Source organism: Neovison vison, chromosome 8, assembly GCF_020171115.1.
Source record: "Neovison vison isolate M4711 chromosome 8, ASM_NN_V1, whole genome shotgun sequence".
Taxonomy (NCBI): domain Eukaryota; kingdom Metazoa; phylum Chordata; class Mammalia; order Carnivora; family Mustelidae; genus Neogale; species Neogale vison.
In genome coordinates this window covers 18,359,777-18,373,486 of record NC_058098.1, presented here as the reverse complement: position 1 = coordinate 18,373,486, position 13,710 = coordinate 18,359,777, and the positions used below count along the sequence as shown (strand labels likewise).

Here is a 13,710-nt window from a genome sequence, read left to right as displayed (position 1 = left end):
ATTCAGCCCAGAGAGGGCAGCCCACTCCACCGCCTCGGCACAGCCACGGTCCAAAGGCAAGTTTCGTCTTTCTGTTAAAACTCTGACCCCAGGGTAAAGAACTCCCATTCCACCCAGGCCTGACCCACAGAGTATGCCCCTCGGTTTGGTGCCACACCTGGGGCTGCAGGGGGTAGGGACCCTCTAGTATAGTTCGGTGAAGTTTCTATTTGCCTCTGGACAGACAGGGCAGTTGCCTCTTAGCACCAAGATGATCCCATCTTTCAGGCGTCTCTGGGCGACGAGAGGCGCACCAGGGCAAACTGCCCACCAGCCGCTCCCGGCCTTCCCGTGGCACCGAAGACCAGAAGGTACGTGGGCGGCAGAAAACCAGCAGGACTCGGGACCGTCGGGAAGGACTGCAGCTGCGGCAACCTCCCTGACTTCCACCAAGCCTGTGCTCAGCAAACTTCCGATGAACGACGGCCGGCAGGGGAGAGAGGAAGGTTGGTTGTAACAATTACGGCTACCCAGAGGTAGAAGTGCCGCAAGAACACCTCTGCTCGGGGCACCCCGTCCCCTGGCACTCACCCGGGCTCCCTGGGCCCCCTCCAGCTGGCGCCCCTCAGCCTGGGGCTCCCGCCCAGCCAGCATCTCAAGCAAACTGCCAGAAGGAGACCGCTGTGTGGGCAGGACCCAAGGACGAGTGACAGTCTCTCTCCTTAAACACAAATAACAGAACAGCTACCACGAGCGGCGACTCTCACTCTCCGCCAGCGGATCTACTCGGGTCTGACCCTTGGGAACGACCACACGCTTGCAGCTTTCTACATCCAGTGACTCCGAACAGCCTCTACCCTGGACAATTCACCTAAGGCTCCAGCCGAATACTTGAAATACTTCTAAGTCCCCCACTTAGCATGGGAACGAAGAACAGTCCTAGGGCAGCACCGAGAAACGCCACTAACACGCAAGCGCTCCGGTGCGCGGGCGACCGCGGCAGAGCCGGGCTCCGGAGGAGGAGGCGGCGCTAACGGCTGGTCGCTTGCAGACTCTCGGGCGCCCTGGTTTGCCCCCTGTCCCCCGCGGGCCGCGGGAAGGACACCCAGCAGAAGGGAAGATGACCACCTCTGAAAAGCCCTGTGCGCTGTGCACACCGCCCCCCACCCCCGGCTCCAGCCTGAGTAGCTACAAGGGCCAGGCTCTGAGGGCAGCGGAAGCCTCGGGGCTGGGGACAGCAAAGCAGGACTCATGTGTTTTGGGTGGATCCTGGCGGTCCTACCAACCAAAAGACAGTGTTTTTCAAATCGAGGCGGCAGGTGCTCACTGTCCCCCATGTCCGTGTGATGACCGGGGCCTGCTGGGCCTGCCGGGCCCGCGGGTTTCCGCCCCTGCTCGGGGCCTCTGCAGACAGAATGGCTGCTTCCTGCCGGAACCAGGCTGTCCAGTCTCCTGTCTGGGGAAGGCCTGGGGGGGACCGGTTCAGAGGAGTGGCCAGGTTGGTGGCCAGTCTTGACAAGTTACTCAGAAACAGAAAAGCAGGCTCCAGATCACCCCTAGGACCAAATGCTCTGAGCGCTCTACCTGCCCCCCGCGTGCCCTGCTGGGTCCACTCAGAGAAGCCCCTGCCCGGGACGACCCGGTGCCAGGAACGCCACACAGGCTGGGGCAGAAACCAACTCCCACCGAGGCCTCTCCGTCCCTTCTGGACGTAGAGCTGGGCCGGGCAGCCAGCCAAGGTGCACCCGCAGCCGCCCCTCCGCGGTCACTCGGCCTAAATCAAAACCCGTCACTTTGCTGAGAAGCTGCCTCCAGCCTCCCTGGCCCTGGCGCCGCACCACTTGGCTGTTGCAAACGGCCAGAGGAGGAGCGTGCTGGTTCCCTCAGACCGAAGCCAGGCCGGGAGCGGGGCCCGCTCGGAAGAAGGCTTGGGCTCCCCCAGCCGCGCAGAGATGGCTCCCCCAGGTCTGGGCAGGAAGGCTGGGCGGGCCTGTGCTCCTCAGGAAAGAGAACAAAGGAAGCAGAGTCGGGAGACTCCAGACGGGCGTGAGGCGAGCCCAGCCTGTCAGCGTCCCGGGCCAGGGGCTGCTGGCTCCGGTCTAGAAGCTGGTCCTGCGGACCCTCAGCCACCTACAGGGTCTTCCCCGGCATTCGACTGAGCCTCGCGTGTCAGTAGGAGAAGGGACAATTAAGGATAATTAAACTTAATACAAAAGGTGGGTCAAACCAATAACCTGACCCAGATAAACTCTGAGCAAGGAAAGGGGGAGGAAAATTAGAAAAAGCCCAAATCCCAGGTTTGATTTAAAAAAATAAATAAAAATTTAAAAATTCCAGGTTTGTGTTGGTTTCCCGCTTTCTTGTTGGCCGGTTCTCCTCTCCTACAAAGCGCCTTTCTGCACTGCGGCCGTGGTGTTTACCCGGACGAGGATGCTGCGGCGCAAGGGTTGCAGTCGGGGAAGGGAACAGGAAGACAAGAGGCAACGCGGCCGGGGACCAGGCAGCCCAGCTGGGAGCTGCGGAAGGAGGTGGGGAGAGCCCGAGCGCCCAGCCTCCATGGAAGGCAGCCTGGCACAGATGTCCCAGGGCCAGAGCGGGGAGGAAGGGGGCATAGGACCTGTCACTGAGCCACCGACTGAGCAGGATGAAGAGCCACATCTTAGCCTGGAAAAGATGCTGGATCTTCCTGGTGGGACAGCCCCCACGGCCAGCTGGGACGCCACCGTCCGTGCACGGGCGAGCGGACAAGCTACCAGCCCACACTGCCAGGCTCCCACACTCGTGCTTCTGGAGAACAGGGAGCAGGGCCTCTGCCCGGTGCTTGCTCGGGGCACTGTGGTCCACCGGGACAGCCGCCAGTCACCCGGCGAGGCCAGGAGCTCCAAGTCACGTGGCCCTACCAAACCCCACATGCCAACAGGGCCATCGGAGCAGGGCGCTCTGTTTCAGGAACGCGCGACTCCTGAACAGGACAACTCTCCTCTCAAATCAAAAAGCTCTCTCATAGTCAAGTTAAAATAAGTAACAAAATATGCAAGGTCTATGTATCATAAATCCAGATTTCCTTGATCAGATGATGATCTGGTTTCACCTACTACAACTGCATCTACAACCCCAGGTAAAATCTATAACAAACCAAACATGTGCCAGACACAGGAGACGAGAAACACTGAAATGTTTACTATCTGTGACGCGGCCACGTGCGTACAGAGGAGAAAGAGGAGTCACCGTATACAACAGGCTTTTCTTCAGGGGGGACTAACCCCACGTCTCAACTCCGCAGCGCACAGACCGCCTTCTGCCAGAGGCGACATCACAGACACGCTTCGACAGCATGCAAAACCACGGTGACCTGTCCTGTGACAGGACACAGGGCTGCCTGCTGAGGTCCCACACTCCCCCCAAGCCCCCGCCACCACCCTCCAGGCCTGCGTGGGTCTCCGTGCCGGGTGAGCAGTATTCCCCGAGCACCCAGAGCCCTGGGCACCGGCTCGCTGACCAGCCGTCTCACTCGCCATCACCGTGACCGTGATTCTTGCGACCGTGAGGCTCCAACCCACTATTTGCTCCGGTCCAAGCCCACAGCAAGGGGGTGGGCCTCTCCAGGCTGCTGGGGGCCTTACCTGGGCCGTCTTGCCATTCATGGGCAGGGCTAAGAGCTGTGAGGAGCACACGCCCAGGCGGGCAGGCCTGCGGCTTCTCCACCTTCCAGAGACAGGCTGGTGCGGAGTCTGGTCGCTATGTCCCGCGTGAACTTGTCCACCATGAAATTTATTTTTTGTGTTGCTGTTTGGGTTGTAAATGAAATATGAACACTAGTTAAATAACTGAGAAAATTCTCTTTAAAGCCCTCTAGCCAGTGCTGGGCTCAGAGGGAGGCCAGCAGGCCGGTGTCGCCAACACGCAGATGGTTTCCGGCCGGGCCGCTGCAGTGGCACCTTGGGCCTGGCATTCCCTCCGACACAGGCTCCTTTCCCCAGCAGCCACGTGCCGGGAGCTCCCTCAGGTATATACCTCAGGTGGACATTTTACAAGTATCGAATGAGCATCTGTACTATATCTATGTGTATATATAAATTAATCTGCATGTACATAAACCGTACATAAACCCTAAAGGAAAAATTCCAGGTGTCTGTTCTCTGAAGGAAGGCAATCACTCACCACGGGCAATTCTGCCACAAGGTCTTTGGGGCTAAAGAGCTTCACACTCAAATGAAAAGGACACAAACACAGGGTGCGGAACTTGCCAAGTACTCATACATCATGTTTGAAACAACTCAGAGGTGGTCCCTACTGGGCCTGGGAGAGCGGGAGAAGACACTTTAGAAGAGCAGGGGCTCAGGGGCTTCTGGTGTCCGGAGAAAGCCGTCTCCTGGAAGGCAGAAGGTGCCACCACCATCTTCGTCCTTGGAGCCAAGCCAGCAAGGGGCCGCTCCCCGTTCAGTTCTGGGCAGGGTCAGGGAGAAAGACCGCGCCTACCCTCCCGCCGGCCTGTCGTGCCTGAAGCCCCTGCCCTCTGCCTCTGGGGCCGCTCTGTGCTGCCCCCAGCCTGGGCCCAGGAGCAGCATACTCACAGGGCCTTGGGGAAGCTCACAGGCTTAGGGAAGCAGGTGGCCTCTGGCAGGCGAGTGGAGCTGCCGGGGACATCGCCCGCTGCTCTCAGAACAGCCAGTTTTGGGGAAATAGCGATTTACCAAGTAGTACAGCTTTGTAAGCAAGTTGCCCAGTGTTTCAAAAGCACCTTTTCCTGTGATTTTTCTCAATTAAAAAAATGGTATGAGAATTAGGCTAAAGAAGATCTTGTTTCCAAATCTGGGAATATAAATGCAGAACTTAAGAAAAATCCTCACAAGGGCCTGTCCAGTGATGCCCAGCACGCAGCCAGGCCCTCGGCGCGGGGGGCTACGAGCACCCTGGGTGTCCGGCCAGGACCCCCCATCTGCAGGTCTCCGTGCCGAGGACCACCCCCGCCCTGACAGCTCCTGGCTCCCCAGATCCCAGAGCGTTCGCTCTTACTCCCAGCCGAGCGCGGGTCCTCCTTCCAAGACTGCTGGCGGCCTTGAAGGGAGTGGGGGTCAAGGGCTCCGACAACCACAGCGGCCAGAGCCGCACGCTGGGGCCGTGCAGTTCTGCGTTCGGCCCCGCCTGCTCCTTTCCTCAGTTTTCCTCTCACTCTCAGAACATCTAGACTGAAAAACAACAATAAAAATGTGGGCACAGCGGTCAGTACATCGGACTTGACAACAAATGCTTCAAGAACTTGATCTGAAAACTGAAAAGTTCTGGTCCATGATTCAAACTCCCACGAACAAGCAGTGTGGCTGGAACGGCTTCCGAGCCCGGGGAGCGAGCACCGGCAGGTGGCCGGCGCCCGCCGCGTCGCCCCCAGGGCAGGGCAGGGCAGGGCAAGGCCCCCTCGGGCAGCCGCCTGGGCAGACGCCGCCTTCCTGAGGAGCGCGGGGCGCCCAGGGCTCCGGCCGGCTCTGCGCGTGCAGGGGACGCGCGGCCTGGGCGCCTGCCGAGCAGACACGGGGCGTCCGCAGAGATGACGGGGGACAGCGCGCTGCTGGCTAACCCAGCTTTCTACGTGACGAAAGCGTTCGTAATCGGATGTTTTATTAAATGTGGATAGGCGGATTTATAGGTTAAAAACTTGATTCCGTGTCTATGAATATAAACTCTGAACTATTTTATCCACTGGAAGGCAAAGGAAAGGTCCTACATGGTGCGAGGAAGGACTGACAAGCGCTCTGCCCTCCCCGGGCGCACTGGGCGGCGGCGGCAGGCTCTGGGCGGGCGGCGGGGCCTCCAGAAGCTCCGGGCTAGCCCGGCGGCGGCGGCGGGCATGGGAGCGGCGTGTGGCCGCGGAGGCGGGGTGAGCCCTTCCCCGTGGCAGGCGGCGTCCCGGACGGGCCAGTCCTTCAGAGTGAGCAGTTCCCATTCAGTCTGTTTCTGAGGAGAAAACACAGGCCTGTCACCCCCACAGCGGCCGCCACCTGGACCGCCCCCCACCTCCCGGCAGCCGGGACAGGGGCCGCGCCCTCCCACCCGCCGCCCGCCCATCCCGCAGCCCGAGGGGCCCGCAGAGCCCCCCACCAACCGGCGCCCCCGAAGCCCGGGCCGCCGCTGGGTGCTGCAGAGGCCCACGGTCCCCGACGCTCGCCAACGTGGCCCGTGCACGGAGGCTGGCGGTGGAGAAACCGAGCACAGACACACAGACAAGCCCTTCCTGAAGCCAAGGGTTACGTCCTGCAGACAGAAGAGGAGGCGGCCACAGTGCCACGCCTGCTCTGTCCCAACCGGGGACCCCGCACTTGGCCTAGCGGTGGATTCAGGAGCGGGGGCGGGGGAGGGCAGTCCTTGTGACTCAAACCCACTCTTCCCACCTCCCGGTTAGCTTTTCTAATTGTGATAAAACATACATGACATAAAAGCTACCATTTGAATCATTTTTGAATGTACGGTTAAATGGCTTTAAATACATTCACAAGGTTTGTAACCACCACCCTATTTCCAGCTACCCCCTTCAGTGGGATTTTAATTTAAAAAATCTAGATCGTTCTAGTTGCCAGCAAGCCAGGGTGGGCAATCCCGAGGGACACGCCCAGTGGTGGAGAAGGTGCCCCAGGCACCCAGCCCTGCGAAGCCAGTCCTGTTTCCTGGAGCCCACCGCCGCCTGTCAGGGCCTCACTGACTCATGGGGGCCTGAGGAAAACAAGGCCAAGTCTGGAAATATTGGACCCAGAACCAACTTCTAAAGGTCCCCAAATCGGAGAATCTGAGAATCCAGACACTTGCTCAGTTTCCACAGGCTGCGGGCCATCCTGTGATGAGGTTCTACGGAGACAAACCCCCAACGATGTGGAGGGGAAGGGGAGGCTGGGACCCCAGGGGTCAGGACCTGATACTGCCAAAGTGACTTCTCTGGGGCTTTAAAACTATCTTTGGTAACTTATCTTCTAAAGTTTTCTTTCAAGCTAATACCAGGGATACGATCCAGAGAAACGGAGGAACAAAACTCAAGCTTTTGATTCCACAGATGTCTAAGAGGGAAGATGATTTTCCATTTCTCCAAGTCAGAAAGAGCAAAAATTGCAAATTACAGGGCTTTCACCATTTCCATTAAAGCACATCTAAGGGCAATCTGAGCCCCTTTCCTTCTGCTCGCCATCCCGAGTTGAATTTCAACGGTCCTGTTGCTCTCTCCTTATACCCAGGGGCTATGGTTCCGTCGGACTCTGAGGGTGATTTGACCTACTCTCCCACTGCTAGGAAATGTCTAGAAAAGCTTGCACACTTACAGGTCCACTGCGTTCCTTCCCCTAGTGACACAGGAAACACATCACACTGTGGGTCATGTTCCATCACGCTCTAATGGCTTCTGCTGCCAGGTGCCCCCTGAAGCAGCTGGCCACTTGGTCCCGCTGCCAGGGAGCTTAGGAACAGCAGCCACCCCCGTGGCCTGTCAGGAGCCCTGCCCTCCCCCCAGCGGATGGCCCCGGACCCCGAGGGCTTCTTACCCAGCTGAAGTCCAGCCTGGGGACTCCGGGTGTCAAAGGCCTCCGAGCTGGCCTCAGGGGCGCCGGGCTCCCACGACTCACTGTTTTCCGACACCTCCGCATACGCGTCGCCCGTCCCTTTGTGCACAGCTGCAGGCTCACGGGCGCCCTGGTCCTCGCCGCCCGTGTCCGCCACAGCCCGGGTGTCCTCGCCCATCTTCTCCGCAAACCACTGCTTGACCTGCTGGGAGCTCATCTGGGTCTGGTCGCAGAGGCTCTGCAGGTCCTCCTCCCGCAGCGTCTTGTGCGTCCCGTAGTAGTCCTGCAGCAGCTCCCGGTTGCCAGGGGCGATGACCAGCAGCCCTGGGGGGAAGTTGCCCCGCTTATAGTCTTCGTACCACTTGAGCTGGCCGTTCTTCAGGGCGTACCTGCTGTCCCCGAACCAGCGCACCACCTCGGGCCTCGGCAGGCCGGTCTGGGCCGTGATGGCGTCATAGTCCTGGGTGCTGGGCCACCGCGTCTGCACGAAGAGCTGGCGCAGCAGGTGCCGCTGCTGGGCCGTCTTCTTGCAGCTCGCCTTGCCGGGGGGCTGCTCGGCAGGCTTGCCGGGCCCATCCTCTTCGGGCTCGCAGGCACCTGGCCCCGGGAGCTCACTCCTGCCGTTGGCCTCGGTGACCCGCAGGTTCTTGAGGTTGATTTTGATGGGGCTGACCTTGCGCTCTGCCAGGGCGAGGCTGCCAAGCCCTTCCAAGGAGCCGTCGTCGCCGGGGACCCTCAGGTCCCCCACCAGCTCCCCTTCTCCCGCCTCGTCCTCGGCAGCCGCCACCGCCTCCTCATCCGGGCCGGGGCCCTCGTCGGCCCTCCTGGGGTCCTCGGCGCTCACTCGCTTCCGCCGCTCGGAGAACCAGCTGTCGATCTCTCTCCGGGTCATCTTGGTTTCAGTCCTCAGGCGGTCCAGCTCCTCGTCAGCAGGAAGGGGGTTTTGTGCAAAACTGCTCTCCAGGGCTCTGAGCTGCTCTGGGGCTCGCTCCTTGTACTTGGTTGGGGTGAAATCGGGGGTCTGGTGCCAGGCCTGGCGTCTGGCGGAAGGGGGGGCTGCCAGGGTGGCGGCTGGCGGGACGCAGGGCACCTCGGGGGCCTTGGCCACCGCCGGAGAGAAGGGCGCCTCGGGCCCGGGGTCGATGGCGATGGCACCAGGGTCGCCGGGCAGCACGGCCCTGGAGCCCTTCAGGTTCCGGCAGTGGTACCTGCGGTCGCTGAACCACTTGCGCACCTCCCTGGTGCTGAGGCCGGTCACTTTGGTCAGGTGCTCCACCTCACTCTGCCCCGGGAACTGGTTCCGGCAGAAGCTTCCCTTCAGGGCGGACAGCTGCTCGTGCGACTTCTTGTTCTTGTAGATGCTGGCGTCCAGAAAGGCCTGCGAGGTGATGCTGGGGCACGCCGTGAGCAGCGACTGGGCCGCGTTGACCACCTTCAGCGCCGACGCCGAGTTGGAGCACACTGTGCTGATGGGCGCCGCGGGGGGCTGCTTGGGCACCGACGTGACGGCGGGCGGCAGGGACGAGCTGGGCGCCTGCAGCCCGTTGGCCATCAGCGGCTGCGTGACCAGCAAGCCACCCGCCGTGCCCTCTGGCTGCCCCACCACGTGACCCGGGAGGGCGGCCTGGATGAGGTGCTGGACGCCGCCGGCGTTGGCGACCAGGGGCGTGTTGAGGACGGTGATCGTGGGCTGCGGAACGGACTGAATGACCGTGTTGAACATCTTCTTCCGGGCATCCTCAATCTCCTCGGGGGACCAGCTGATGCCCTGCTTCAGCCTCTGGGCTGTGAACCAGATCTTGAGCTGCTCTTCTGGGTACTTGGTGACCACGGTCAGGTAGCAGAGCTCCGCTTTGGTCGGGTAGGGGAACTTATGGAACGAGTTCTTCAGAAAGCTGTTGGAGTCCATGGCCGCATTGTAGGTGGGAATGCTGCTCAGGGGGATCATCACCTTGGGGAGGGACTTGGACGTGGGCAGCGGCTGGTGCCCGTGATGCTGGGCGTGCACGGGGGGCGGCTGCTGCAGGGGGAGGAACTGCGCTATGCCGGCCGGCAGGACCGGCACCGCTCCCAGCAGGGGCCCGTTGGCTGCGTGTGGCCCTTTGGCCGAGCTGGGGGCCGGCTGATTGACCGGGACCGCCCCATTGACAAAGGGGTGGTCCCCCTCCTTCGCCTCGGTCTCCCCCGCTGGTGGGTTTGGTAAGGCCGTGTCACCCACAGGCTGACTGGACATGTTCTCCTTGAGCGTATGAATTTTTTTGGCTTCAGCTTTGCCTTTCATTATCTTCATGATTGGAGTTTTGGTAATGATGATTTCGGCCTGTCCGTCAGTCCCTTCGGCGCTGGGCTCACTCGGTACGTCAGGAGCACAGGTGCTCTCGGGGACGCTCTGCTCCACGACCACGTGATTGTCTGGCTTGGCCACATTCCACACAAAGCTGGCTTCTCCCGAGTGACACTTGGCATTGTGCAGAGAAAGGCCCTCAGGAGTTTTTGCCAGAAAACTGCATTCAGTGCATACAAAAGTTGGATCCTTATTAAAGTCTGCATGCTCTGAGTTCATATGTCCCACAAACTGAGTTATGTCCTGGGATCTGAAATCACAGTATTTGCAGGAAAACGAATAGCCGTCCAGCGTGCCCCGGTGCCCATTGGCCAGGGCGGGGCCATCAGTGCTGCTGGATGTCGGGGCAGCCTCGCTGCTGCTGGCAGGCACCTCGGGGGGCAGCTCCTGCTGGGGTCCTTCCGGTAAAGCCTCGGCGGGCTGGGCCTCCGCGCTGGCGTCCTGTAGCACCACGGTCTTCACAGGGATCATGCACGGGGTGGTGGACTTCCTCTTGCTAGCCATGGCGACAATCACACTGGCTGACCAGGGGTGAGCGCCTGTCCCGTCAAGGGCCTCACAGTGTAGTATGTTCCAGCTGCTCCATGTGGACCAAAGAAACAGTTTTCAAGGGCAGTTTTCTCAGTTGTTTGCAGAAAGCAAGTTTTTCCTATTAAACCTAAGGGGGAAGAAAAAAAACGCTCATGATCTCTTAGGTTCTGGCTGTGTACTTCCAGACACGCAGACGAGCCCTGCAGCTTGCCTTCTATCACAGGGACCTTTCTTCGAGAAGTTCCCGAGCAGCCTGAATGTGGAGCCCCCCCCCCCCACAGAGTAAGGCCCTGAAGTATGACCTGGGGAGGTTCCAGTACAATTTAATAGACTTAAGACATATGGGTTTTTTTTTTTTTAAGATTTTATTTATTTATTTGACAGAGAGAGATCACAAGTAGGCAGAGAGAGAGGAAGGGAAGCAGGCCCCCTGCTAAGCAGAGAGCCCGATGTGGGACTTGATCCCAGGACCCTGAGATCATGACCTGAGCCGAAGGCAGCGGCTTAACCCACTGAGCCACCCAGGCGCCCCAAGACATATGTTTTGTTTTGTATTTCCCTCTGTATTCTTGTATTAAGTAACTCAGATTCAAAAACCAAGCAACAACAATAACAATAAAATAATCCTTTTTTCGATCTCCAAATTAATTCTGACCATGTCAGAGCGAGAACAAAACATCTAGTGTAATTCTTGTTTAAATGTTTGGGCCAACAAGGGTTTTTCTTTTCATAGCCTTCCCACACATGAGAACAAGACGCCGCCTCTGCCTCTCCCAAGTCAGGCCCAGAGGCCAAAGTCAGCTGCAGTGTGTGAAGTGGGGGGGGGGCGGGTGTCTGGCAGCCCACAGGAGCCGGGCCCCCCTCTGTGGCCTTTCCCGGCCTGCTGCCCGGCCACACCCACCAGGATGGCTTTCATCACGGTGACAGATAACAGCACGCACAGGTGAGGCCCGGGTGAGATGAGAGCCTTCCTCTGTGGCCGGTGAGATGCCTGTAAATTGGCAGAGCCGCTCTGTGAATCAGTTCGGCAGTTCTTCGAGAAGTGAAATGAAGAGTTACCGTAAGACCCAGTAAGTCCAGTGCTACGTATACACACAGAAGAAGTAACAATAGAGTCACACAAACACTGTGCACAGATACGCATGACTTCATAATAATGGCTAAGAGGGAGAGCCGGCAGGCGGACGCACAGACCAAACCGGGTCCGTCCCTCTGGCGGAGGGCTGAGGTGCCATCGCGTGCTACTACACGGATGCAGACGTGCAAACCGCAGCTGCTCCACCCGCTGAGCTGAGTAACCGCAAGGCTGTTGAAACAAGGGCCACAGGACTTTCCAAAGTGATCTTCCCCCCCTCAATATTTATTAGGAAAATTTTCAAACATTTGACAACGTTGAAAGAATTCTTTAGGGAGCACCCATCTACTTACCACCTGGATGCTTACCATGGGACTGTTTTTAACAATATTACCCATTTAGGTAAGTTTATTTGTCATACACCTTAGTTTAATTTTTTTTAAGATTTTATTTATTTATTTGACAGAGAGATCACAAGCAGGCAGAGAGGCAGGCAGAGAGAGAGAGAGGAAGAAGCAGGCTCCCCGCTGAGCAGAGAGCCCAATGCGGGACCTGATCCCAGGACCCCGTGATCATGACCTGAGCTGAAGGCAGAGGCTTTAACCCACTGAGCCATCCAGGCGCCCCTGTCATACACTTTTAAAAGGGTATCCAATAGAATAGGTACTTAAAGGGTAAAGCCCCAATTATTCAGAAAACCATTCATCCAGAAGACATTCGTGGAGCAGCTCTAATGAGATCTTAATGGCCATGTGGAAACAGTTTCCTAAATCAAGCCCTGAGTGACGGGGGCTGATATACATGCAAGGTTTTATGCTGCCGAAGATTTATGGAGAAGGTCCAGAGGACAACTACATGTTCATCATTTTTTTTTTAAGTTTTTTTTTTTAAGATTTTATCTATTTATTTGTCAGAGAGCGAGCACACAAGCAGGGGGAGCAACAGGCAGAGGGAGAAGCAGGCTCCCTGCTGAGCATGGAGCCTGATGTGGGGCTCGATCCCAGGACTCTGGGATCATGACCTCAGCTGAAGGCAGACGCTTAACCGACTGAGCCACCCAGGCGTCCCTCATCATTCTTTATATAATCTCTTCCACACTCTGTCATAAAAATTCCTGTCTAGTAATTTTAACAAAATGAGAACAAAAGCATATAACTTTAAAAAAATGTGTCTTTGGGAACTGAGAGACAGTCAGTCAGTTCATTAACTTACGCGGGGCTTGACAAAGTATGAGTTTATAGGTCAAATTCTTAAAGATAAGAACTTCTTTTTTTGTCTTTTTTTAATTCTGAGGAAAGAACTAGGAGGGCAGTAAGCTGGACAAGATGACTGAAATATTTAGAGACGCGAGGCTCAGCAGACTCTCAGCAGGTCCGGCTGCAGCACTCCGGAACAGCCCACGACTCAGCAGTAAGAACAGGAATCATGGGAGCGGCTGACAGAGCCACAGAAACCTAACCACAGTGAGAGACTGGGACATGCTTCTGGGGTTTTGAAAGATCAAGTCGACAACACTGAAGGCAGAGAATGTGACTCCTACCGGAGGCTAGTGTGACAGATACGGGAAGAGTTGAATATTCTACGATAATCAACTTCCTATTCTGGGGGTACAGTATAGTTTATTGATGGTGCATGACTGTGGGGGGCCCCTAAGGCTTCCTGGGCTACACTGAGGACTGGGCTGTTTCCTGCGACTTTAATAGTGACACTCACAGTCCTCCAACTTCATATTCTTTTAAAAAGCCATGAAACATTTAGAAGTTGGTCATGCAATATAATAAACCATATGTAAATCTCAACTCATTCCAACACAAAAATTTGCAGGTAGCATTCCCTTTATAAAAAAAATGTTAGCAATATAAATTTATATTGAAATTTATCCTTTTTACTTCCTCTTTCAAATTGTGCTCTTTCTGTAGAAATTTCTTTCTCGGGCGCCTGGGTGCTCAGTGGGTTGGAGCCTCTGCTTTCGGCTCAGGTCGTGGTCCCGGCATCCTGGGATCGAGCCCCGCATCGGGCTCTCTGCTCAGCGGGGAGCCTGCTTACCCTCTCTCTCTGCCTGCCTCTCTGCCTACCTGTGATCCCTGTCTGTCAAATAAATAAAAAATCTTTAAAAAAAAATTTCTTTCTCTCTCAGAAACAATGAAGAAAAGTGAAATTCTGCCCTACTCACTCCAAAGATAGCTAGTGTCCATTACTTCAAATAATTTCTAGGCACAGATTACTACAACCACTTTTGTGTG

General features: G+C 57.2%; 1 protein-coding gene across 2 annotated transcripts in view; it reads right to left on the bottom strand.

Moving 5' to 3' along the window:
- Nucleotides 1-5,819: 5,819 nt before the first annotated feature.
- The window catches only part of ZHX3 (zinc fingers and homeoboxes 3), a 116,413-nt gene continuing 108,522 nt past the window's right edge, over nucleotides 5,820-13,710 (bottom strand). For both annotated transcript variants that reach the window (XM_044263025.1, XM_044263026.1), the window contains exons 3-4: nucleotides 7,500-10,519; nucleotides 5,820-5,931 (exon numbers count right to left, since the gene is read on the bottom strand). In XM_044263025.1, the coding sequence (XP_044118960.1) occupies nucleotides 5,921-5,931; nucleotides 7,500-10,365 (2,877 nt within the window). In that variant the 5' untranslated portion in view covers nucleotides 10,366-10,519 and the 3' untranslated portion in view covers nucleotides 5,820-5,920. The remainder of the gene's footprint in view (nucleotides 5,932-7,499; nucleotides 10,520-13,710) is intronic.